Source organism: Ambystoma mexicanum, chromosome 3q (genome assembly GCF_040938575.1).
Source record: "Ambystoma mexicanum isolate Mex_15411 chromosome 3q, UKY_AmexF1_1, whole genome shotgun sequence".
NCBI lineage: Eukaryota > Metazoa > Chordata > Amphibia > Caudata > Ambystomatidae > Ambystoma > Ambystoma mexicanum.
The window spans coordinates 6,423,296-6,447,090 of NC_090926.1; the positions used below are offsets into that span (position 1 = coordinate 6,423,296).

The 23,795-nt window shown below is 46.7% G+C and overlaps 1 protein-coding gene across 1 annotated transcript in view; it reads right to left on the reverse strand.

The window, feature by feature from the left end:
- Window positions 1-13,632: 13,632 nt before the first annotated feature.
- The window catches only part of FAM83F (family with sequence similarity 83 member F), a 207,041-nt gene continuing 196,878 nt past the window's right edge, over window positions 13,633-23,795 (reverse strand). The window contains exon 5 of the mRNA XM_069652931.1: window positions 13,633-16,646. Coding sequence (XP_069509032.1) covers window positions 16,579-16,646 — 68 coding nt within the window. The 3' untranslated portion in view covers window positions 13,633-16,578. The remainder of the gene's footprint in view (window positions 16,647-23,795) is intronic.

A 23,795-nucleotide genomic window follows, 5' to 3' on the forward strand; every position in this document is an offset into this window, starting at 1 on the left:
TCTCATTGGGATGCCTGCTCCTGGTTTCCTCCCCACTCACTGGCCAGACTCCTTGCGTCCCCCCTGTTTAGCAAAAAACCTTGGGATCATCTTTGACTCCTCTCTCTCCACAAATCATGGACCTTGCCAAGAAGTCCAACTTTCAGCTGCACCTCCTCAGGGGCATTCTAACTTGTCTCACCTTCCCCCAGAAGCTCAACGTCTCCAGAGCCCTGGTTATCTCTAGGCTGGACAATTGCAACAGCCTCTTCTTCAATATGTCTCTATGCTCTCTTTGCCCCCTTCAACTAATACAGAATAGGACTGCAAGACTTATACTTGGCCTCAAGCCCAGGGACTGCATCGCTCCAGCCCTAAAACTCTCCACTGGCTCCCAGTGACCACAAGGATCAATTGAAGACCCTGTGCATCATCCACAAGGCTGTCTGGGGCCTGAGACCTCTCTACATCCAGCTTTCCCTCCCTAAATAACTCCCAGCCAGAGTCCTTGGGTCCTCTGGCTCCAACTCTCTGCAGATCAAATGTTTCAGCAAGAAGAGAGTGGGAGGTAGGTCCCTTTCCTTGGCTGGTTCCACCCTCTGGAACGGTCTGCCTGCCCCCCTCAGACTTGAGCCGGACCTTCTTAAGTTCCGGACACTTCTCAAAACTTCTCTTCCTTCCCTCTCCCCTTCCTGTGCTAACTCTTCTTCTGCCGCTGCGAGTGGGCCTGGTCTCTTCATAGTCATATAGGGGCCAGGCCACCCCCTACCAGTCCCCCCAGCATCCCTTGCCAGCACTTGCCTTTGAGGTCCCTTTCCTGGACTAGCCCAACCTGGTCCTCCCTGTCCACCACACTCGTCCTCCCTTCCCCTGGCACTTGCCACCTGCCAGCCCAGCACTTGCCCACCCCCACCCTTGTGGCACCCCACTCCTGCACTTCTCCCTGAACCCCCTCCCCCATACACTTACCACCTTGTCATTCACTTGCACGGTAAGATTGTCACAAGGCCAATATAACCATTTTTGTTGTTCCACTTTTGTGGTTACCATTTCTCCCCATCCCTCCGCTGCCCTCCCCCACATCTTGTCTTGTGGTTCCTGGAAACACTTGTGTATAGGTGCCATACAAATCTCCAATGAAAACAAAATGAATGAATGTATTACTTCAAAAGTGTGTTTCACTGGGAATTGACAATTCCTTCCCACAATTCCGGTCTGAAAAGGGCTCTTCTGGGGTATGGACACCGTACTCATAACGCCAGACCCAACAGAGTTATCAACTTCAAATAATCATATTTTTTGGTTCTCACATATGTGAGTTTAGAGGATGTCACCCACTGCTGAGTCAGTTCACAGACAGGGCAGGCCCCATACACGTCCATAGATTCCAATGTGCTTCCAACTGCCAAAAACAAAATCCTCAGATTTCCCACACCTTAGCCACTCAAAGGGTTGAGAGGAATGCAGCAACGGTACACTTAACTCACCTTATCCAAGATGGAGAGTCGATATTGTCAACTGCCAGCCCTTTATTCATGCAACATTGACCCGTGCCCATCTAGTAAGTCTCGGCCGTCTTTATCCTACTCCCACTTTCCTGTGGCGCAGCCTCTAGAAGGGGCTTCAGATACGTGCATATGATGTATGCCGTTTCCATGCAGCATGATTCTGTGGCAAGACAGGAGGCTCATATTATGCATTACAATCTTTACTCTGAAACCACAGCAGCAAAGAAAAAACTTTCACAAACAAAAAAGTTTGAAAAACATAACTAAATAGAGTTCAATGTCAGTGTAAGGGGGGACTCCCCAATCCATCATGGAGGACAGGTCATGCCCTGCAGGAGACCAATGAGCAGGGACCCTCCTCTATATAAGTCCTTTACTCCAATCCCAACTCCTCTTTCTTTGCTGCTGACACCACAGCTAAGTCACTAATTTTAGTTGTGTCTTGCATGTTAGTCAGTAGTAGGCCTTAATAGTACATTCAGGCCTTAGATTGTGTAAATTGTATAAATATAAATGTCAAATATATATTAGAGTACCTTTTTTATAAAGGGAAAGTTTTACTGCTTTGGTTATCTGGGAGGCTGCATGCGGCCATTGCTTTTATTAATATATTGTTTTTGCTAGAATGTTGGCGCTCACGCTTGCAAACCTCTGGGTATTAAGCGCATTGTAAGTAACAGTTAATTTCTTTAGAAATGATTTAAACCCGTCGTGCGCCGGTCAAGTCAACGGAAGCTTCTGCTACAGACCCGGCACGCGCGTGCCTCTTTGCTTAAGCATTCCTTTGTCATGACTCAGAGTGCATTTTCGTTCTGTCAGGGCAAGGTTTGCTTTGTTAGAAAGCATCATTTGGCGTTCTCAGGTTTCGTTATGAAAGCACTGAGCGCTGTGGACAAGGGTTTCCACAGGGTGTCTGTTCCTTCATTGTAGTGACCCTGGGACTTGACCCGCTCGGGATGCCCCTCTGCAGCACGTGACGGGCTGGAGTCACTGACAGAGATTCACAGCATGTCAGTGCACTTTCACTCACACCCGCCCTCTAACTGCGCGTTTTGCCCAGCATGGTTGCTTAGCCCCTCTCTGTCAAATGCGCATCTCCAAGATACGGACATGAGTCCAGGAAAGCGTTAGTTCAAATATCTACAATGTTTCCCTTATGTCTGTGGTATTTATATATACTTGGGTGAAATGCTTCTGCTTCAATACAGCAAATGCTTCTGCTTCAGTCTTGAAGCCGGATAGCTCAATGATAGAGCTGCATGTTCACCATGCAGGGGGATCTGGGTTTGTTTCCCGCCTGGTCCACAACATGTATGTTTATATATTTTTTTTTATTTGATATTTTTTATTTTTGTTATTTAAATAATGATATTTTGCAAAATATATTATGCCGATTCCCGCCCGCTCAAGAGCCTGATGCGCTGCCAATCTGCAGCTTTGTTTAAGCGCCGCATATGGCTTAGGTGATTGCCTTCTCTGCAGGCGTGCCATAACTTGCTCGGTGGCAGGCTTTGCCTGCGATCTAATGCAAGGTTGCCCCTACTGTACTGCTGCTTTCACACCCAGCTAGGGTGAGCAGTTGAGGTGCACTTGCTCAGTGTATTCCTCTCTTAAACAATATTTTAAGCTATGTGTACAGCACATTGGCGTATCCTGTTGGCACTAGCCCGGATGGCTCTGTAAGCATCAGCTTTTATATAAGGGCCCAGGGTTTGGGGCCCCTGTTCGGGCATAACCCCACTTCCTAGGCAAGGATTACTTTGTATTTATTAATTATTTATTTAGTACTTCAAAGAAAAGAGTGTTTGGAGGAGGGCGTTAACAGACCTTAGGGGGGCCCTACTTTCCTTTCTAGCCATCACTCAGGCACTAACCTTAGTCTTTTAGTAATTCTGTCAGCCCCATACATTAGTTAGTTACAGGACAACTCAGTCCTTTCGCTTCCGTAGGCAGTCCAGTCCCCTTTTTTCTTATACAAATAATTGGAGATCTATAATCTACTCGCTGAAGAGGGAAATAACCCGTAATATCCATATTGACGTGCAAGAGCTGCGGAGCTTGATGTGCAGATGGGTTTTCCTGCTCCGCAACACCAATTCCACTCCTTAAAGGGTGGTGTGATTTCTTTTACTATTGTCCCAATATTGTATTGATCAATACAGTTTTATCTATTGGCGCGGACAAGGTTTGCTCAAAGGTAACTGTTTTGTCTTGTTAGCAAGAAAACGTTGAGCTCCCAGGTTCTGACTCTGTTGCAGCGTTTAGGAAACACTTGCTGGTATCAGAGGGAAAGGTTACCAGATAATAACATTTTGGAGCACGCCCCCATACCTTTCTTCCCAAGGCTTTGTCTGTTCCCGCTAATACATCTAGCAGTGTATACAATTCCTCCTCTGCTCGAGGAGTACATGCCCAGTTTTGCCCTCCAGTGGCTGTTTATTTTCATTCTTTTTTACCCTGTAGCGCAGCGAATATAGTGCTTGCTTTGACATCTGTGCAGTGCTTGCTGACGCATGTGTCGAATCCAGGAAGTGTCAAAATAAACGTTTCATCCTTCCGAGGTCAATAAATGAACACCACACACCACACACCGTGGATAGTAATAATAAGCAGTGCTCAGATGCCTGAGGGTTTGTAGCACTATATAAGTGCTATTTCATTTTATTTTATTATGTGCAATGTGCTTCTTTTTTCCTTTCCCCTGATCTCTGGAGAGGCCAGTCAGCCTGGCATGCATACAGAGGTCCAAGCCTCAATGTTGAAGGGACGGTGGTCCCAGTATTCCTTCACAGCCTTTTCCATTACTGGGCACAATGATTATGCCATGGTCATTACCCCTCCCCCTCAAGCTCCTCCCCCCGTTTTCCCTCCCCCAACACCGTTTTGCACCATAAGGTTACACCTCCGGGAGGAACACCTGAGGTTTCTTGTGTTTTCCTTTAACAGGAGTTTTTACTCTTGACCAGTGCAGAGCTTGCACTGGCCATTTGGCTCCCGTCTGTTTGTTTTCCTCTTCACCATTTTTCCTGGTATTTCACTAAGTTAAGCGGAGCCGCTACGGATTCACTTCAGTCATAAGGGGTTTGGATGATATATACTTGTTTCTTGTTTTGGTTAAGTTTTCATGTTTCCAGTACAGTGGAGTTAGCGGGCCCCCCTTCTACGGTCTTGGGGGATGGGGTTTTAAGTGCAAGAGTATATAGGCTGAAGAGGTGTAAGAGGATCAACTTCTGGGCTTCAGTGTGGACATCAGGGTTTGCATCCTCCTCCTTCTGAGTTGCAGGTTTTTTTCCTTCAATAGGTGGTGGAGGTTTATCTCCTCCTATAGGAAGGGACAATATCCCTCAGTGGGATAGAGGGGGCTGGACGTGGTGCACATCTTCCATCCAAGTTATTATGGCCTCTCTATTACAGGATGTTTCAGCGACTCAGCATTAGCCATCCCCGCAAGAGTCCGTCAGTATGATTGCTCAAGTGCAGGGAGACACTTCGTTAGTGAATGGGTTCACTTAGCCATCTGCAGGGCAGGTAGACATTTTGGTTCCCTCTGGAGATTGTTCTGCAATAAAGTGCCGGCACAGTGTGCTGGGGGTGTCTAGATAGTTCAGATTTACTAAGACAAAGGTTAGTCGTCCTCCGTTAAGCAGCTTCACATTAACTGTTTAGTGATCTGTTTTCTTAGCAGTCTAGAGTCTTTCTCAAGACTATGGAATGTAGTGGGTCCGCCTTCGTTAGTTAATGTTCCCCTAGGGGATTTATCAACCATGGAGGAGGGGATAGGTCGAAGCACCTGGCGTTCTAGCCGGGAGTTCAGGCATCGCTATGATGGGAGCGATTGGATGTAAGATAAGTTTCTCTTTGCCAAGTTTCTCTCTTAAGGGTCAGGTTTATGTAAGTATCTCCCTATGGTCATGATAGCAGAGTCCTTTTTTTTCAAGGGTTCGGGAGGTCTGAGGATCTCCGTCTTTACGAGTTTAACTCTTCCTGGGGTTTTTCAAGGATTTTGCAGAATATCTCTTTGTCATCAGTGTCCCCCGGTTGGGCTCTTTTTAGTTAAGTTGTTATTTAGCACCTATCTGCTGGGTTTCAGGTGCGGCTCCACTCTTCCATCCTGCTTCTGCCCCCAGAAGACGTCATATTTTTCTGGGTTTAGAAAGGTATACTGGTACACAGGGGTTACATATGACTGGAGACAATGTGTACTTAAGAACAGGACTTGGGGTACACTCTTCTGGGTGCACAAGGCCCTGAAGTCTATTGCATTTTAGCTCCACCTAAGCTAGGTTGTCCTATAACATGTTAATAAGGTGTTCCTTTGACTCCCGTTTGGGCCTTCTAATGAAGGTTTGCCTTTCCAACTCTGTTTCTCCATGGTAGTCATGTGATATGTCTTGTTTCTAATATGATTTCTTTCATCAACACATGGGATGGAGCCAACAAAGCTTTCACCCCTCGGAGGGGTGGGGGGGGGGAGCGGGTAATTTTCTTTATCTCCAGGAGAACTAAGAGTTTAACTTCTTACGTTTCTGGGTTACCATAAAATGGTATGACTTTAAGTGTTTTAAATCTTTGCTGTTGAAGACAGAGGAGCTTGTTACGCCTATGCTTTTTTCCTGCTTATTACTATAGGAAGACTTTTGTCTGGTGTCCCCCCCCCCCCCTTCTTTTTAACCAGTTGGCTTTGGTGGCCTGTGATGAACGCTGGAATTGGCACATCTTCCTAGTTCTTTGCAGTTAAGACTGCTATGCCTTATATGACAGTTATTGGGGCAGCTTAGCTTGGGGGGAATACATTTTGCAATCAGTTGATTGGTCAAAATAGAAAAATTTAAAACACTTATTCTCCTATTATTTTTGTATTGTCACTATTGTATTGATCATGTTGTAATTAATATGATGCAAGGGCTTCAAACTTGCATGATATGAGCCTCCTGTCTTGCCATAGAATGACTAATCCCCCTCACTAACGTGAGAAGGGGGGTTAGATTCTATTAAAGACAGGAGGCACTTATTATACCACCCACCCACCCTTGATATGTTATGATATGGCATTTATAGCGCGCCTATACACAAGTGTTTCAAGAGAGAAAATGTTTTGGTTTGTTGTTCTCCCCATCCACCCACCCTGCTTTGTTTGTTGTTCTTACAGCTTCGGGCTGAGATGTTCTGTTCAGGAACATTGCTCACAGTTTTACAAGATGTAGAGGGTTCATGATCCGGGAGCTTTGCTGGATTTTGTCTTCATAATTTATCATCTGATCTGGGCAGTGGATGTCTGGTTCAAGACAGCTACAGAAAGAGGAGTTGGGATTGGAGTAAAGGACTTATATAGAGGAGGGTCCCTGCTCATTGGTCTCCTGCAGGGCATGACCTGTCCTCCATGATGGATTGGGGAGTCCCCCCATACATTGACATTGACATTGAACTCTATTTAGTTATGTTTTTCAAACTTTTTTGTTTGTAAAAGTTTTTTCTTTGCTGCTGTGGTTTCAGAGTAAAAGATTATAATGCATAATACTCACCTCCTTGTCTATAATAGAATCTAAACCCCCTTCTCCATTAGTGAGGGAGATTAGTCATTGTATTCACCGACAACGCTGTTTCTCCATGTGCGAGTTTGTCGAAGGAGGGAAGGCGCCTGTGTTGTACTGAAAGCTTTGAAACAAAACATGCACGTGCCAAAAAATGGTATATGTAGACATCGAAGGGGCGCGTGGACAAAAACCTTCTCATCAATGATAACACATTGGGAGGCCAGTGCAAATATAATCTTTATTCATTTCTTCAGTTGCCGGTAAGTCAGAAGTAGGTACGATCAAGCCACCTACAACTCATCTACGCAGCTTCACATTAAGTGACCCCAACTGTCATTCACGTGTGCATCTAGCAATCAGCGGTGAACATTACCCAGCATCCAAGCAAACATAGAATGCCACTATATAAAACGTAGCAGAGACGCTAATCCTTTTCAGCTTGCTTAATGCTGGTTTGCTGCTTTTGGAAAACAACCTCTCTTTGGATTACACAAACAAAGCGGCGTTTGGCTGCCATCTAGTGGCCAAAAGGAGAACTGCAGTTTCAGCGCATGGTAAATGTGGCCATATTGTATTATTGGGTGGTGGGGAGATTCCCAAAGCCCTGGAAGCAAACCTGTAGATGCCCACCGGAGCATCTTTGAGATGCACAGGTGCAAATGCGATTCCCAGCGATTTGCTCAAGGGCATCTCAGTGATGCTCCAGGCATCTCCAGATTAGCTGAAGTTTTAGGATGTGTGACTCCAGTATAAAGTACCCAGTGCTGGTCTGAGATGTTCATGGGCAACTCGGGATCCGCTGCCGTGCCAGTCTTTCACGATCATGCCCTTGGTGATAGATTTTGGCTGGGCAACCTATCTGAATAGGCCACCCTATGGGAACCGTTGTCCAACTGAACACAGCTTTCTTCAGACCTGCCTTTAATCTGACAATCATAGACCCTTTTGTCCTGTGTAACACCAACCATGCCATGTTATCTGGAACGTCGGTTCTAAAATAAAACAGTAAAAAAATCATGTTGATGTTTATTCGTTTACATCAGCCATTATTTAAAATGTTTGCAGTGTTTTCTGTAAACGGTGACTTGCCTTTTTGAAGGTGACGACGGAAATACTAAAAGAAAATGGAGGAGGCACCCCGATAACCGGGGCAGGGGCCTTCCTCCTTCCGCTCTCTCGTCCCCCCTCCCCCCCTCGGGGGCAGGGGAGAGGGCGGCAAGAGTGCAAAAGAGCGCCAAACTCAGCAGTAAGCCCGCGAAGTGCAACAATGGAAAGGGGAGGAGCAAGGGCTTCATATGCGGCGGGCGCCCGGCACAGGAGCACTTGCAGCTTTTCCAGCAGCCGGGCGCCCGTCAACCAGGAGAGGAATTCGTTTTCCCTGCCCCAGTTGCCTGATGGATAAGGCACTGGCCTCCTAAGCCAGGGATTGTGGGTTCGGGTCCCATCTGGGGTGCCTAGGCACTTGCAGCTTTTCCAGCAGCCGGGCGCCCGTCAACCAGGAGAGGAATTCGTTTTGCCAGGAGAGGAATTCGTTTTGCCGCAACAGAAGGACGCCCGCTCGCCGGCATGGAGAAGAGGATGCCGATTTATGCAGTTCCAGAAATGGTGAAAGGAGGGTTCCAGTTTTGGCTGTCCGGGTTCCCGATCGAGTGGAAGAAGGTTTTCCAGCTGGTGCCGGGTTTCCAGCAACCGCGCGGAATAGGAGTCCGGTAAGGAGCTGATTATGGCGAGGGGGAAACTTCCAGACCTTGCACTGCCCTCTAACCGTTCGGTACAGGGTGCACGCTCGCTGCCTGTTTATTGACATTTTACTTTTTAGAATGTGCGCGGTTTCCATGTGGGTACTGTACAGTTGATGATTTATATTTGGGATATGTTGGATGTCCTGAACATCGTTTTAAGACTTCTTAGACACGGTATTAATTTCGCGAGCTAACATTTATGGAAAGGCTGCATTCTGGGAATTTTATTCTGTAATGGGGCATAATGGGGCACTCGAGCGTGCGGTCTGTGAAAAGCCCACGCCTGGGCAGTGATGTTCAAGCGTCAGGGGCCTGGCCACCCAAGCTGTGACGTGCCAAGGCACTTCACTTAACGGGGCCAGCGCTTCTTTTATTACTTACAAGCTAGGAATCTCACAGACACCACTCCCCCTTTCCAAATCAGTGGGAAACGACACTGCGAGGGCAGAGCTGGCGATCAAGCAGCATACGGTTATCCCCTCCACCCCTCCAAGTTTTGAATTTACATCACTGTGACGTTTAACTACTAGTGGGACTGTGGGATAATTGTTAGATTTGTATGCGCACAATTTGGGCTGACCCCCCACTTTAAAGCCGGAGTACCACAGGATGTGCAGTTTGTGAATCTTTCACTGAGTTTCTTATATAAACCAAAATCTGGTTGTAATGCTCTCTATCGGTTATAGTTGGTTCTCCCGCCACTCCCCGCCCCTTTTTGTGTGTGTGGAGTATTTTCAAAGACATGTGCTCGGATCTCATAAAATGACATCTGTCTCTGATCTGAAACCGTATTAATATCATTGAGACTTGGGGCCAAACAGTTAATAATGCGCTTAATTATGATTATCGTGTTTTTTTTTTTTTTGAAGGAGTCCAACCAAAAAACTAGTGCTTGGGAAGAGGGAGGCACTGGGAACATCAGCTCTTAACCGGAACTTGGTTGTGATTAATGCCGGTCCTTAAGGGAGAGACTGGTTGTTGTTCTCATCACGGCGAAGCGCTGGCTTATAAAACAAGAAGGTACTTGATGTGAGGGAGCTAACATTTATGGAAAGGCTGCATTCTGGGAATTTTATTCTGTAATGGGGCATAATGGGGCACTCGAGCGTGCGGTCTGTGAAAAGCAGACCGCACGCTTTTGTATTCCGATGTCATTGGTCTGCACCAAAGCCCATGGTTTCCAAAATGGCAGTCGTGTGTTATTAAATAATGTTAGTGTCAGAAGGATGCCTGCCCATAAACACTTGCACTTGGAATAAGCATGGGGTTTGACCTCTGAACCCTCAAGAGATGTGGCTTTTTTGACAGCTTTGAAGAGCATGTGTTAGGGTTCCTGCCATTCTGTAATGCAATTGGATAAGAAGTCTGACAAGTCCACGCTGAGACCCGTTGGGACGTGGGGGTGCACACGGGAGTGCCGAGCAGGACAATGTATGGGTTACAACCGCGACAATCATTGTTGAGGCCTCATCTGGAGTATTAAAGGGCTCATCTGTGGTATTGGGTTCACTTCTGGAGATCTCATCTGATGAATCATGGCCAGTTCTAGCGACCACATCTGTGAAGTGGAGTGCAGTTCTGGCGGACACGTGCTAAGTACGGGTAAGAATTCAGAGGGACTCATCTGGTGTACCTCGTCTAGCTGTAGAGACCACACTTCAGTCCTCTTTCCAGAGTCAACATCTGGATCATGCAGTCCATTTCTGCAAGTCTATGGTCCCACTCTAAAGGCGCATAGCCATGGAAGGAAGCCACACCTGGCGGACTGCGCCCGGATCTAGAACTCTTCTTGGGAGCAGCTGTGTGCGCGCGCAATTCAGGGTCACGTCTTCACACGGATATCGAGTGACTGGAGTTCAGAGATCAGTGACAAAGTGTTGCGTTGCTCAGCCCACATGTCCCACGAGGCATCAAGAATGGAAACACTTAAGTACGGAATGCAAGAAGGCAGAGGCCAGCGCCATTTCGGTTCCTCGAGGAAATACAGTACATGGGCTACAATCCTTCAGTGGGAAGCACAGCTGAAACTGGAGCTCATAGTTTGTGACTGGAGAAGGAAAAGGCCCAGTAGCAGAGGCAGCTTTGGGGGTGAGGGAGTTATAGGGCCCCTGCTGGAGGCTGGAGGGCGCACTGGGCACCAGGGGGGAGCCAGGGGAGGTGGCCACTCCCCCTGCACCCCTTCACCTCAGGCTCTGCCTCTGAAAGGCCCATGAGTAGAATAAACCATATTTTATGATAAAGTGTAGGGAGCAGCCTTTTGGGAAAGCGGTGGACGCAAATAATTAACGGTCCCTGGCAGATGCAGGGGAATGATAGTAAGTTGTGAGAATGGGCAATAGTTTAGAACATGCAAGATCTTGGTGGCAAACAAAACGAGATCTGGTGCAGGGTATTCTCCAGCAACCCACTTAGCCCCCACCCCCCCACTGTAACGACCGGATCTGTGAATGGAAATCCCAGGCCTAAAATCGGGAAGGGGCCTGCGCCTCTGCAACACAGGCAATAGATTCTACACCCTGATCCCTCTTGCAAAGGTTTCATCAACCTGCACTCGTCCCCAAGGGGCCTCATGCTCCGGTCCAGCGATGGAGTTGGTGGTAAGTTCGATCCATATGTGGTGGCAGTGCCATAGTTTCAGCCCAAAAGGGAGATTATGATGTTAGTTCATTCAATTGGGGAGCTCGAGTCATGGGTCGATCCATAAGAGGGAGTTGAGAAGATGGTTGAACCAGTATAGGGAAGTTGTTAACGTGGTTCAATTCAAAGAGGGGGCGGAGAGACTGCTTCCGGCCAGCAGTGGGCAGAGGCGGTGAAATGGTTTAACTCAACAGTGGAGTTGGGAGAATGTTTTAGTCCAATGACAGATGGTGGAATTGTTTATTTTAATAAGAGCGTTGATGTATGGTGCAATAAAGCAGCGCGGTTGGTGGAATAGGTTGGCTCAAAGGGGGGTTGGTGTCTCAATTCAATCCAAAAAGGAAGTTGGTGGTCTGGTCCAGTCTTCGGCGGTTAGTTGGAGATATGGCTGACTCATAAGGGGGAGTGGGCGGCCTGGTCCAGTCTTCGGTGGTTAGTTGGAGATATGGCTGACTCATAAGGGGGAGTTGGCGGCCTGGTTCGATCCGTAAGGAGAGCATGAATCCAGCGGGGGAGTTGGCAGCATGATGTATTGCATGAGAGAAGTTGGGGCATCATTCTCTGCAGTTCGGGAGATGCTGGCTTGGATTGGTCAATTGGGGAAATTGGTGAGATCGTTTGATCCCTTTTTGATGTTGGTGGCATGGTAGGATCTAGGGTGGAAGTTGGTGACACAAATCATTGGGGCAAAATTGCCACCCTGTGGATTAGCTCTATTGCCACATCATTAAGTGCCTGTAGATGGATACAATCTGAAAAGTACTTCCAGAATGTGGTGCACTTCCAGAATGTGGGCACATTAAGACTCGTCAGGCTGATTCCACACTTTTGGGCCGCTCTGCATGGTAGACCTGTTTCCCTAACCTTGCGTCTGCAATTGCTACACTAGTTTTCAATGGGCCTCATTACGACCCAGGCGCTAATGAGCTAATGGCGCCGTAAAAGGCTGTGGCGCCGTTAACCTATTAGCACCTAATTACGAGGTCCCTTTGCGGGACCCGACCTTAACGGCTGTTTTTGCGGCACCGTACTTAGCGCCTTCCCCATTCCCATTGAGCCCTACGGGGCAAAAATGGGAATGGGGAAGGGCCATGGAGGAAGGGGGAATTACCGCCCTGCCAACCTTGTAATGGGGTGGTAATTCTCCCTTTCTCCATGGCGGAGTTGGTAACTTACCGGCATGGACCATGGTGTTAATAGCACCATGGTCTTCCGCCAGGGTCGTAATGAGGCCCAATGTGTTGTTCTTGTGTATATAAGGTGGGAGCACAGCACATGCACATTAAGGATGAACACGTGCCTTGTGAAGAGCGACATGCAGAATTACTAACACTAACACGATCACTGGGGTCGTTTTTCCTTCCTTCCTCCTGCTTCCAATTCTCTCTCCTTCCCAACTAGCTGAAAACAGACAACACTGCCAGTGAGCGATGGGCCCATCACTGTGAGCAGTGCTCCCAGCACCCACACAAGTGCTGGTTGCCCATCGTACTTTAGTGCAGGAGCACGCTTGCGACACTAATGCTTGCAAGAGGGCGGACCAGCACACACTTTGCATTGCAGGCCAGTCCCCCGAAATAGGCAGGGCACCTATGAGAATAAGGTGAATCGTGCATTTCCAAAACTAGCCATAATAAAAAAACAAGCACATCCTCTGCACTTTATTTTCGCTTGTTTTTGAGAATCTGTCGGAAAGTGTTTTAATATTGTAGGTTCAGAATGACAAGTGGAATTGAGACTGGTCAAGAACATAGAGGTCTCCACGCCTCCAAGAAGGATTAGAATGATACAACGTTCATTTTTTCGATGTGGTTTTTGCTTGTTTCTTCTCTCTTGGGAAAAAAAAAACCATCGAAAAACATAGGGGCTGTGGGGAAGGCTATATGAATGGTGGGGTAGGGAATAGAGTTACATTAAAAGGGGATTGATGTCTTGGGGAAGGGGAGTAGGAGCCCCTGAAAAATAAATAATTTTCCCTGGGTGGTATAAACCGAAAAAGATATTTCGGCAAATAACCCATCGAAAAAATGACTGGCGAAAAGTGAACATAGAACCGATTAGAATAACTGAGCCCAGCCAAAAAGCCTACCTTTTTTGCTTTGGCTGGAAAACCGTATCAAGCGGAACTTGACAAAGACTAGACTGGACTGGACTGACCCATCGCCCAGAACCCGAATTTGAGTTGGTAGTTTGCGCTTACCCTCAATAAGAAGTAGGAATACACAGAATCAGTTCGTTCTTCATGAAATAGTGATTTTCTTTTTTATTAGGTGGAAGAACTAGGTAAAATTAGATGATGCATTGGTCCATCCCCAACATTGGCAGACTGATCACTGGGGCACACAGCTGTGCCTATTGCCTTAGCACTGACTGTACAATAGGTTCACACACCATTGCAGGGGTCTTCCACCAACTCCCATGATCCATCCATATTGACTGTACTGGCTTGGTCCGATGGGAGTAGCAGATCCCTCCTGCGTTTAAATGAAGGCCCGTCCTGTACTTTTCTTCATCGCTGATTGATTTGCCATTAGCCATCATGTGAGAACGGAGCCCTGGAGTGTCTAGTTGGAGGTGCCTGGTCTATTTCAGAGTGTTGGGCTGAAGCCCAACACACTGTAGGACAGGGCCTGCCATATGCAACAGGACCTCCACAATGCTGAAATAATCTTACGTGGGAAGAAAAAATTGTCTGGTGGTATAGCAGTCAGACTTGCAACAACAAGCAAACACATTTTTCTTCTCCTCTGCCATGGCACAGGCAGAGAAGAGTGTAATCCTATTGTAGTCCTTCGTGAGTGGGTACCATCTATTGGGACCTCCTCATTCCCAGAAAAGGGTCTCTTACACTTTTGGCAAACGTTAAAATACTTGGGGTCCACCGCCCAAGTTAGTGAGGGTAATCCACACCCTTCCTCTCTGTGGCTATAGGGGCTCTGCAGGTCATTCGCACCTCACTGATGATGCACAACAAGGCAGACACAAGCGCCTGGTGTTCCAATTGGTACATTGTTCAGAAGAGAATTTTCCTGCATTTTGGTGGTGGACTGGACAGTCCTCGTAGGTGGGAGCAGATGATAGGAAAATGAATGTTTCTCCTTTGGTAAGGCGCGGTGATCTAAAACCCGATTGTAGACCCTCATGAGTGGGTACCATCCCCTAGAACATGTTATTTGACGTTAATTGTTCCCAGCGGAGGGACTCACATTTGCGCCCATACATTCAACCAGGGGCTTCCCTTCTTGGAAGCACTTTCATGTGTGCAAGCAGGAAGGCCTCTCACGGGATCATCAGATGAAGGTACACTGCCGGGGTCTCAGTGCCGAAAGGAACTGCCCATTGGGACACCATGCTAAAGCTCTTCCAGAAGGTGCAACATCCTGCATTGCGAGATGACTTTGGCGTGTAGCTGGACTGGCACCTTCTTGGGCATGAATTGCAGCTGGCACTTCAGGGACCTTTGAGTGATTCCAACACGTGCCATGCAAGCATCTGCTGCATAGAAGTCTACCAGGCAAGATATGCTCGCTTGGCCAGAATCCGCCACAAACAACTATTGGCTGCCACTGCTGCTGTGTTTGAAGCAATTCATAGTAAGCCTGCAGCAGAGGGTGGGGAGTTCAAGAAAATGTTCATTTTTTCACCCAATCAAAATGGAAACAAATTATATTGGGAACGAGGAATGAAAAGAAAGAAGGCATAAGGGGCAAAAGAGAAAGTGCCCCGGGGAACACCATTCCTGACCGTACCAATGGGCACAAAAGAGAATGATCTTGGTGTGACAGTTGACTCACTGGTGGCCAAACTGGCACAGTGCATGAAGGGATGAGAGTGTAGGGCAGTGGTCTTCACACTGGAGGCCCAAAAGGATGTTAAGGGGAGGTGGGAGGCAGACTCTTCAAAAAGGGATTAAGGTCACTGTTTCCAATATAAAAAAAAGATGAATGGGACTGCTTTTACTAGAGAATATAAGCAGTGGGCAATCTGCTCATATTTTATAGAACCTGGGGTACCCCTGGACATCTTTGGGACCCCCTCAGAGGGCAGCACTAGGTCAGAGGGCCCAGAAACAATATTTTTACTCAAGGCGGGATTTGGTTTGAATACCACTGGCATTCATGGGTCTTCATGACAAATCTTAGATGGAGAGGCCTTTTGGAATTTCTTTTCCAGTCACTTCTTAGCCAAATGGAACAGAGGCAGGAAGAAAGAACATATAGAGGGCATTGGGGAACGACTCTATGCAGGAAGTGTGATAATGGTGTGTTTGCTCAAGCGGGGGAGTTGGTGGCATGGTTCAATCTAGAATTGGGAGTTATTGACATGGTTTGATCCCAAGGTAGAGTCAGCTGAATTGTTCAATGGAAATGGACTTGTATTTATATACTTGCTTTTTCCCCCCCTGCAGACAGGCCTGAGGAAACTACGAAGAACAGCAGCAACCCACCAGAATCTGAGCCAATCGCCTCCTGCCTCAGTCTCTCAGTCCTGCCAGCAGCAAAACCTGATCCTGAGCCTCACTGGAGCGTCAGACTTCAGTTGCGTCCTTCAGAGACCAGGCGCTGAACCCAATTGCTACTCTGTAGACCAGGGCCCTGTGCACAGGCTGGGAGAGGCGGGGGCCCAATTGTTCAGCTCTACATCCTGAGCTGGCTGGATAGGACCCTTTGAACCTCTTAACCTGTCAATTTTCCATCGAAGAGGTGGCAATAGCCTGCAGTTGTTTTACTTTGGAGTTCCAGTTGGAGGATTGTACTTAGTTTGTGCTTCTGGTGAGCCTTTTACATGCTGTAGACCAACCTGTGCATGGCACTCTCGAATGCATATCACACAAAGGATAAAGGCGGCTCCCACATCGTTGGTGAGAGTTGAGGTTGTGACCTTGGCACAAAGCAGGCTGACCAAGGGCCGGGAAGCTGTAAAGGAATGCCAGCATCACCTGAGGAAACGGTCTGAAGGCCCCCCAACACTTGGAAAGAGTCCCACCCTCTCGTGAGTTTCCAGAGCTGAGTTCACACGCCACCCAGAGTCGAGGAGTGTGTTCTCATAAAGCAGCATAGAGTTGAAGCCCTTCTTGCATTGGTGGGAAGCCATGCTTTAATGTGGTCCCATTTGAGGTAGAGGAGAGCCCTTCCTTCCGGGGAGCGGAGTGTTCCAGTGTCTGGAAGACTTCCATTCTCAAGACACAACACACTTATCTGATGATTTGGGCTTGAGGCTTCGGGTGGATTTTGGGCTGATGTTGCCTGCAAGAAAAAAGAGAAAGATAAGAACAGAGAGGACAGGTTATGGAGGTGGAGATTGGCAGAAGGAGGTCAAGACATAACCATGCAGCACTATTTACAGAGGCCTACAATCATGACTTTAGGAGAGGGGTGAAAGAGCACAGCGTATGTGGTATTTTAGTCTGCACATTTGCATGCCTGCCCCCTATGAAGGTATCCGAGATAAGATCAGCTACCCCCGCCCTCCCTCGCCCCCACAAAAGCACAGTCGCTGACCACTCTTCTAGAGAAGCAGCTGTGATGTCACGCGCTCTGGGCTGCAGTACACCATCTCAACAATTTAGTGCAGAGTTGGATATTCTTATGAATCTGGGGTGGGGGCGGTAGAAAGACAGGCACCACCTCCTACCTCTATCCATCCCAGTCTGTCCCCTACTATACCAGCTTATCGTATCTTCATTCCAACACACCTGCGACACCTCCATCACCCCCTCCCCAGCGTGGCCCTCCAACAACCCTTATCGCGGTTTAGATCTCACGCCTAGCTCATCCCCTAGCCTCTTATAAACTGCATGGCTTTTTGCACAATTGTGCACAGAAAGTGTGATGTAATATGCACCAATCTAACCCATTTTTAAAAAAGATTTCTCAGTGAGAGAAAGGATCCCCCTCCCCCAGTTGCTTCGCCAGTCACTCAAGCACTCCATGGGAAATGTTTACAGCCCTCCAAATAAGAAAATTCACCAGCCACCACCGACGACAGGAATAGGGCCAACGTTAGAGGGCGCATACGGTTTTTTATTTGTTCCTAATGGCTAAGGTTTTATCTGCCGCCAAAGGGCCAGCCCCCAAAAAAATCCATTCACCACATCTCATGTTCGCCATTTTGCTGGCCTTTTGTGTTTTAGTTCTACGAGATGCTCGCAAGCTCTGAAAGAAGGACACTCTGCAGATGCGGCTGGAGGGGAAGGTAAAAAGGGAGTAACCTCCTTTACTTTACACCAACACGTGTTCTTTCCTACTAATCCTGACCCACCAGTAGTAGCACTACTAGAAGTAGTAGTAATTGTACTACTACCAACAGTACTTCAACTACTATTGTGAATAGCGCACTACCAGTCGCGGTATCACTACTACAAGTGGTAGGACTTTATTAACATTATTACAATCAGTTGTACCATTACTACCAGTAGTAGCAGCGCGACTACAAGTAGAAATGTCAGTATTAATCATAGGAATAGTGGTATACATCACTTTTAGGCAGTGGTCGAAGTGTACGAAAAGAAGTAGTGGAACTATGTTCCCTACTGGCCTGCACCGCTCCCCACGACCCCATCACCGCACCCCCTCCCATGCACAATTAAAAACCCCAAAAAACACGTGCCTGCTCTTTAAGGAAACGTCCTGTGCAGTGCACTGAAAGTGCAAGTTTCAACTTCTTCCTACACTTTTATTCTAAAACGAAACCGTTCCGGAACGGTTTCTTTTTAAAATAAAAGTATAGAAACGGTAACACTTAATTAAAAGAAGTAGAAGAGCACTGCGCCCGCCCACTTCGACCACTGCTTTTAGGTGCTGGCTCATTACCAGTAAAAACCAGTTTCATCATGAGGAACCCCCTGCAGAGATGCAGCACCACTGTTATACCGAAGTACAGGTGCTGCATCGAAACCTCTTGGGTTGTGGCCATTGGGGAAGGGTGGAATTTCCATCTGGATTGTGTGAGAAGAATTTGGCACTTGCAGGAGACAGCAGAGTAGGCCTCGGGGAAAACTAGCAGGAATTCTGACCGCTGCCTAACCAATGCCAGACAAACGCCATACCCTGCCTCATCAGGCCCTGCCCTCGATGGGCAAAAGTCCCCGCAAGCCACTTGGCTTTCCAACCAAGCATGTAAGGTTTGAGGTATCTCTCAGCCTACCAACCAACATCTTAAGGAAGGTGAAAGGGGTCACTGGCCCTCAAACTTCAAGCAGACCTTCCTCTGAACCAAAGTTCCTGACTCTCATAACTCTCAGACGTTAGCTCATGGTAATTTCTAGAGTTTCAAGACTGTCTCATTCCTTCATATGCCAACTAGCAGGTGCGTGTTTGTATTTCTCATGGGATACAATGGCCCTCATTACGACCCTGGCGGAGAGGGGTTTACGCCAGCGTAATGCATGGCGTACCTCTCCGCCAGATTAGGACTTTCCGTAGCGCCATGGCGATTTTTACGCCCGGATTTTCCGAGCGGAAAAATCCATGGCGCTACGGGTCCCCTCGTTAATTACGCCACCGTATTCTACGGTGGCGTAATTAACGCCTTCCCCACTCCCATTATACCCTATGGGGCAAAAATGGGAATGGGGAAGGGTAAATGGGGATTGGGGACTTACCGCCCCGCCAAGGTCGGAATGGGGCGGTAAGTCCGCCAACCCCCATGGCGGAGTTGGCAGCTCTGCGCCATGGTCCATGGTGCAAATTGCACCATGGACCTCCGCCAGGGTCGTAATGAGGGCCAATGTATTTATTTGAGACAGAGAGGAAAGAGTGAGATTGACAGGTCCCATTTCTCTAGCTAAAAATGCCATTGGTCTGCAAATTGCCAGGGGTCTGAGGGAATTGTTGTGGGTTATTTTGTTTTTTAAGGCCTACTGCTCCCTTCCCCGACTAACTGATTCCCCTATAAGATCTCCTACCACCTAACTTTACATGCACAACCCATTTTCTCCACGAATGGACACCCCAGGAATAGCCATTTGCACATCGACACTAACCGACTCGCGACCAAGCTTTCCTATTTAGCACAATCACACTCTCCCACATCAGAGGCTAACCAGACCTAACACTCACGTTTTCTCCGTCAAATCTATAGATAGCCGACGGGCACACGGGAAACTGGTACTTCAGACATGCACCCATTAACACCACAGGTTTCGCATCAGATTCTCCCACTTGTCCTTCGAATGAACCCCACACTCCTTTCTTACAGAACCAAGCACAGCAAGGCCACATGTAGTGGCAGACGTGTGCTGGACAAGATCACTTACATCACATTAGCAGTGGGTGCAGTAGCACCGGTGGAAGGAGTACTACGCTAGCAGCAGTAGTAGTATGGTTACTACCACTGACAGTAATACTATCCCTCATAGCGATAATTGCAGCAGGATACATACTACTTGCAGCATCAGAAGTAGCAATACTAGTATTGGTAGTGGTACTAGTACTACTGGTACCATGACCTGGCGGTAACTCTATTAAAGGATAGTGAGGGGTACTTGTTCTGCTACTACTGATAGCAGTGCTAAACCATTGGGTTGATCTGGTCAGTAGATGTTGTGTGCCCTCAGATATCAGTCAGAATTCTGTTCTTTGACCACTTCTTGGAACATGGCAGATGCCAGTAGAGCTTTCTCATGAGTCGCTTTTGTGTAAGTGCCTTCTTCTGTGCTTTAGGACTTGTCTCCAGGTTCAGCGAGCGTAGGATAGACTGCCTCAGGTTCGATGGGTGATTTGTGGTGGAAGTATTAACTCTGCTCCTAATCTAAGGAGCAGAGTTAATTCTTGTGGTCGCTACCTGCACACTATTTATTTCATTTTTGTTTTGGTTGCATCAGGCCTACACCATAATTCTTGGCAATCACTAGCATAAGCAGTCTCTCTTCTTGGTCACTACCAGCACCACCTGTAAATATTCAGCCACTATCGCGTAACTGTACATATTATTTCATTACAAAGCTTTACTCTAACAGGTTTGCCAAAGCTGGACTAAATTGCATCTCCCTGTTTGTTTATTTATATAATTATATAGCTCCGCAGCCCAGAAAGCGGCTAAAGAAGCCAGAAGAGAAAATAAAGTAACAGCTTATTCAAACAGGGCAGTTGTCAATTGCTTCCTGAAGATCGTCATTCTAACCTGCTTGCTCTTGGGACTCGCCAGTCGGATGGTATCAGCACACACAGTAGTTCCAGCAATGTTTTGTACAGTGATACATGTTTTAATATACTGAGGCGACAATAGTGAGCGTTTTAAAGCAGATTCTAGCTTTCACTGGGAGTCAGTGTAACTCCCTCATGCTGTGAGCCGAAAATAGGCTTCTGTCTGGGGACACTTCACAATCTCAACTGCTTCATTCTGCAGAATTTGAAGTCTTCCCAAACATTCCTTGCTGGCTCCAAGCAGCAAATCATTACAATAGTTGATTCTGGGTATACCAATAGCTCGAACCAGTGTTCAGCAGTTTGTTTCGGAGACATACGGTTTCACCAGTCTTGGCAATCTAAGGTGGTGTTGTGTTTTACTTATAACACTATTGATATGAGCAATCATGTTCAAGGAAGGTTCGAAAATGACCCCTAAAGTTTTGACCTTGTCAGCTACGTTGATATATTGATGATCAATGTTAAAGCTGATATATTGAGTGTGGAGCTTGGCGCGTGCTTTGGAGGAGCAAAAAAAATCAAAATCTCAGTTTTATCTCCATTTAGGCACATTCTGTTGGTTGCCATCCAATGTTGTATTGTTTCCGCAGATAAAAGATTTTCTACGCGTCTTTTTCATAGTCCCCACTCAGTTCCATTAAGAGCCGAGTGTCGTCAGCATAGTTGGTGAACTGCGCTCCCAGTTTATCTAAAAGATCACATAACGGGTGGCAGTATGCACTGAATAAGGATGGCGAAATACAAGCGCCCTGAGGCACCCCGCACTCAAGCAATTCCTGTCCAGAGCACACATCTCCCCAAACAATTCTGGATCTCCTGTTGCTCAAGAAGGAACTAATCCAACCAACCGCCTCTTCAGAGCAGTTTCCTAGACTTCTTAGCCTCTGGAGTAGCTTGTTATGGTCCACAAGATAGAAGGCTGCTGATAGGTCCAACAACACCAGCAGCCCCAGTTTGCCTTCATTCATAATTAAGCATTTCAGTTTGAAGGGCCAAAAGGGCACTTGCTGTACCATGAAACGATCTCAAATCTGATTGTCTGTGGTGTAAAATTTAAGCATTTTCCAGGTGGCACTGGAGCTATAAAGAATGTCAATTTATCCACTATCATTATACGAATTGCAGGCCCCTAACTAATGTCCCTTTTCTGTTAAAGTTTGTAATCTACTCCAGCCTTTTTACTGCGTGGATTAACTGACACACTAATCTTTTTAATATGTCAGGCACTTCATTCTTCATACATGTAGCATTGGTAAAGCTACCAAGATAAGGAATAAAAAGTACACTATTGTCCATAACGAGTTTGGATGGAATAGTTTCACTGAAACAAGTGGTTGGTCTAATTGAGTTTCAGCCATAATTTAATTGAAGACGAGTTTTCTGCGGTGCTCAGTGCTGGGGCCAGACGAGCTTGGTTGTCCAAATTCTTCCTAATGTTGTTGTGTGCCCTTTTAATTTTCTCAGCAAAAGCCTTTTGGATAGCTTCGTAGTCCACAGCTTGCAGAGTAAAATTATCTAATTGCGTTTTCGGCTTCTCCAAGTCTCTAAGCATTTCAAACAATTTTTTGGGTTCATTTTGGGAATTGGCAATTTGATGATCAAAGAAACTTTTTTAGCTAATATGATCTCTTTACAATAAAGTTTTTCCAGTGTCTTCCAGATATTTTTATTCTCTGGTGTCCGCTCCGTCTTCCAAATTCGCTCTGCTCTGGTGTCAACCATTTCTGGCCATTAATCCTTTCTCTAAAATTCTTCGACTTCAGCGGTGCCACCTGCTTCAGGAGCTTGATAAAGGTTTTCTCATACTCAACTACCAGCGCCTGTGAACTGTCCTCTTCTGAGGTATTATTCATAATTTCATCCATGCAATTCTTCAAGTCATTGCTCAGAATGTTATGAAATTTCCTACTAATAATTTGATTTTAGAAAATGTATCCCGTTAGCCACCAGAAGTGGTAATGTAAAATGGACGGTTATAAGAAGTGGTCAGACCAAATGCAAGACACTGTATCCAAAGGGCTTAACCCAAGATCTTTAGTAGCAACCCAGTCCAATATATTGCACATATTGGGAGTAGGTTCCTTCTTATGAATATAAAAAGCATGTTTGTACAGCGTTGCTGGAGTTCGATAGCCTCAAGGTCCTGGGGGTTCCCAAATCATCTGTTAAATCTCCCAGCACCATGATGGAGCCGTTAGATTTATTTAGCAAGGACAAAATGCCTGAGAGATCCTCATAGAAGCCCGGCATATCTCACAGTGGGAGGTATATGAGAACAATATTCAGACAATTGCTTGGTGTTGGGGTGGTTTTTAGTAGAATGGTCTCACAGCCACTACATGAAATAGATGACCTAAAATAATTCAACTTTTTTTTTTCAACTAAAATGGAAACCCCTCCTCCCTTTCCACATTCTCGGTTTTTGTCCAAAGAATTTAAAGGCCTTGACTGTAGCTAAATCAATACTAGGGCCACTCGACTGAGCCACGTCGGCAAAAAGGCTGTGGTTTTACCGCCGCAATCCATGTAAAGGATGGTGGGGACACCCCCACAACCCCCAGACCCATTATACCATTTAAGAGGAGTGGGGGACATCCCGACAACCCCTGCTCTCCTTAAATGGTATAATGGGGTACACCTTTACCGGGTCAAACCACAGCATTTTTGCAGCGATTTTTTTGTAAAGGCGACAGTTTTGCCACAATTTTATTACTGCATACCGTCTCAGTGAGGCACATAATATCTACATCTTGATCCATAATATAATCTCGTACCTCCAGAGCATGCTTATCCAATGACCGGGTGTTCAGCAAAGAGATTTTGAGGGAATCACTTTGATTTTCTATAGGGGGGTCTCTAGAAGAGATTAGAGGCTTGTGTGTCCTGTAGCAGCCACATCTGAGACATAAGTGATATCCCTAGGTTTTGGAGAAGGCACGATGAAATCTGTGCCAGCAGTCCCCTGAATAACCATATTACACAAATATTATCGAATCTGCTCGTGTTGTGGCGTAACACAAGCATTCTGAGGAAGAGTACTCCGAACCAACAAAACGTTAGTGATGACTTCTGGAATCTCATTAGGTGCTGTCTGTGAAGAAGTGTTTTCTGTATCATACAGACAATACTTCTTGATAATGGATTCTCTACGAGCTTTTTGTTCTTGAAGAAACGCTTCTAGAGGAGCAAACATGGTGGCTCTCCTACCAGCAGTAATGCACTTCACAGAGAGACTACCCTAATCAG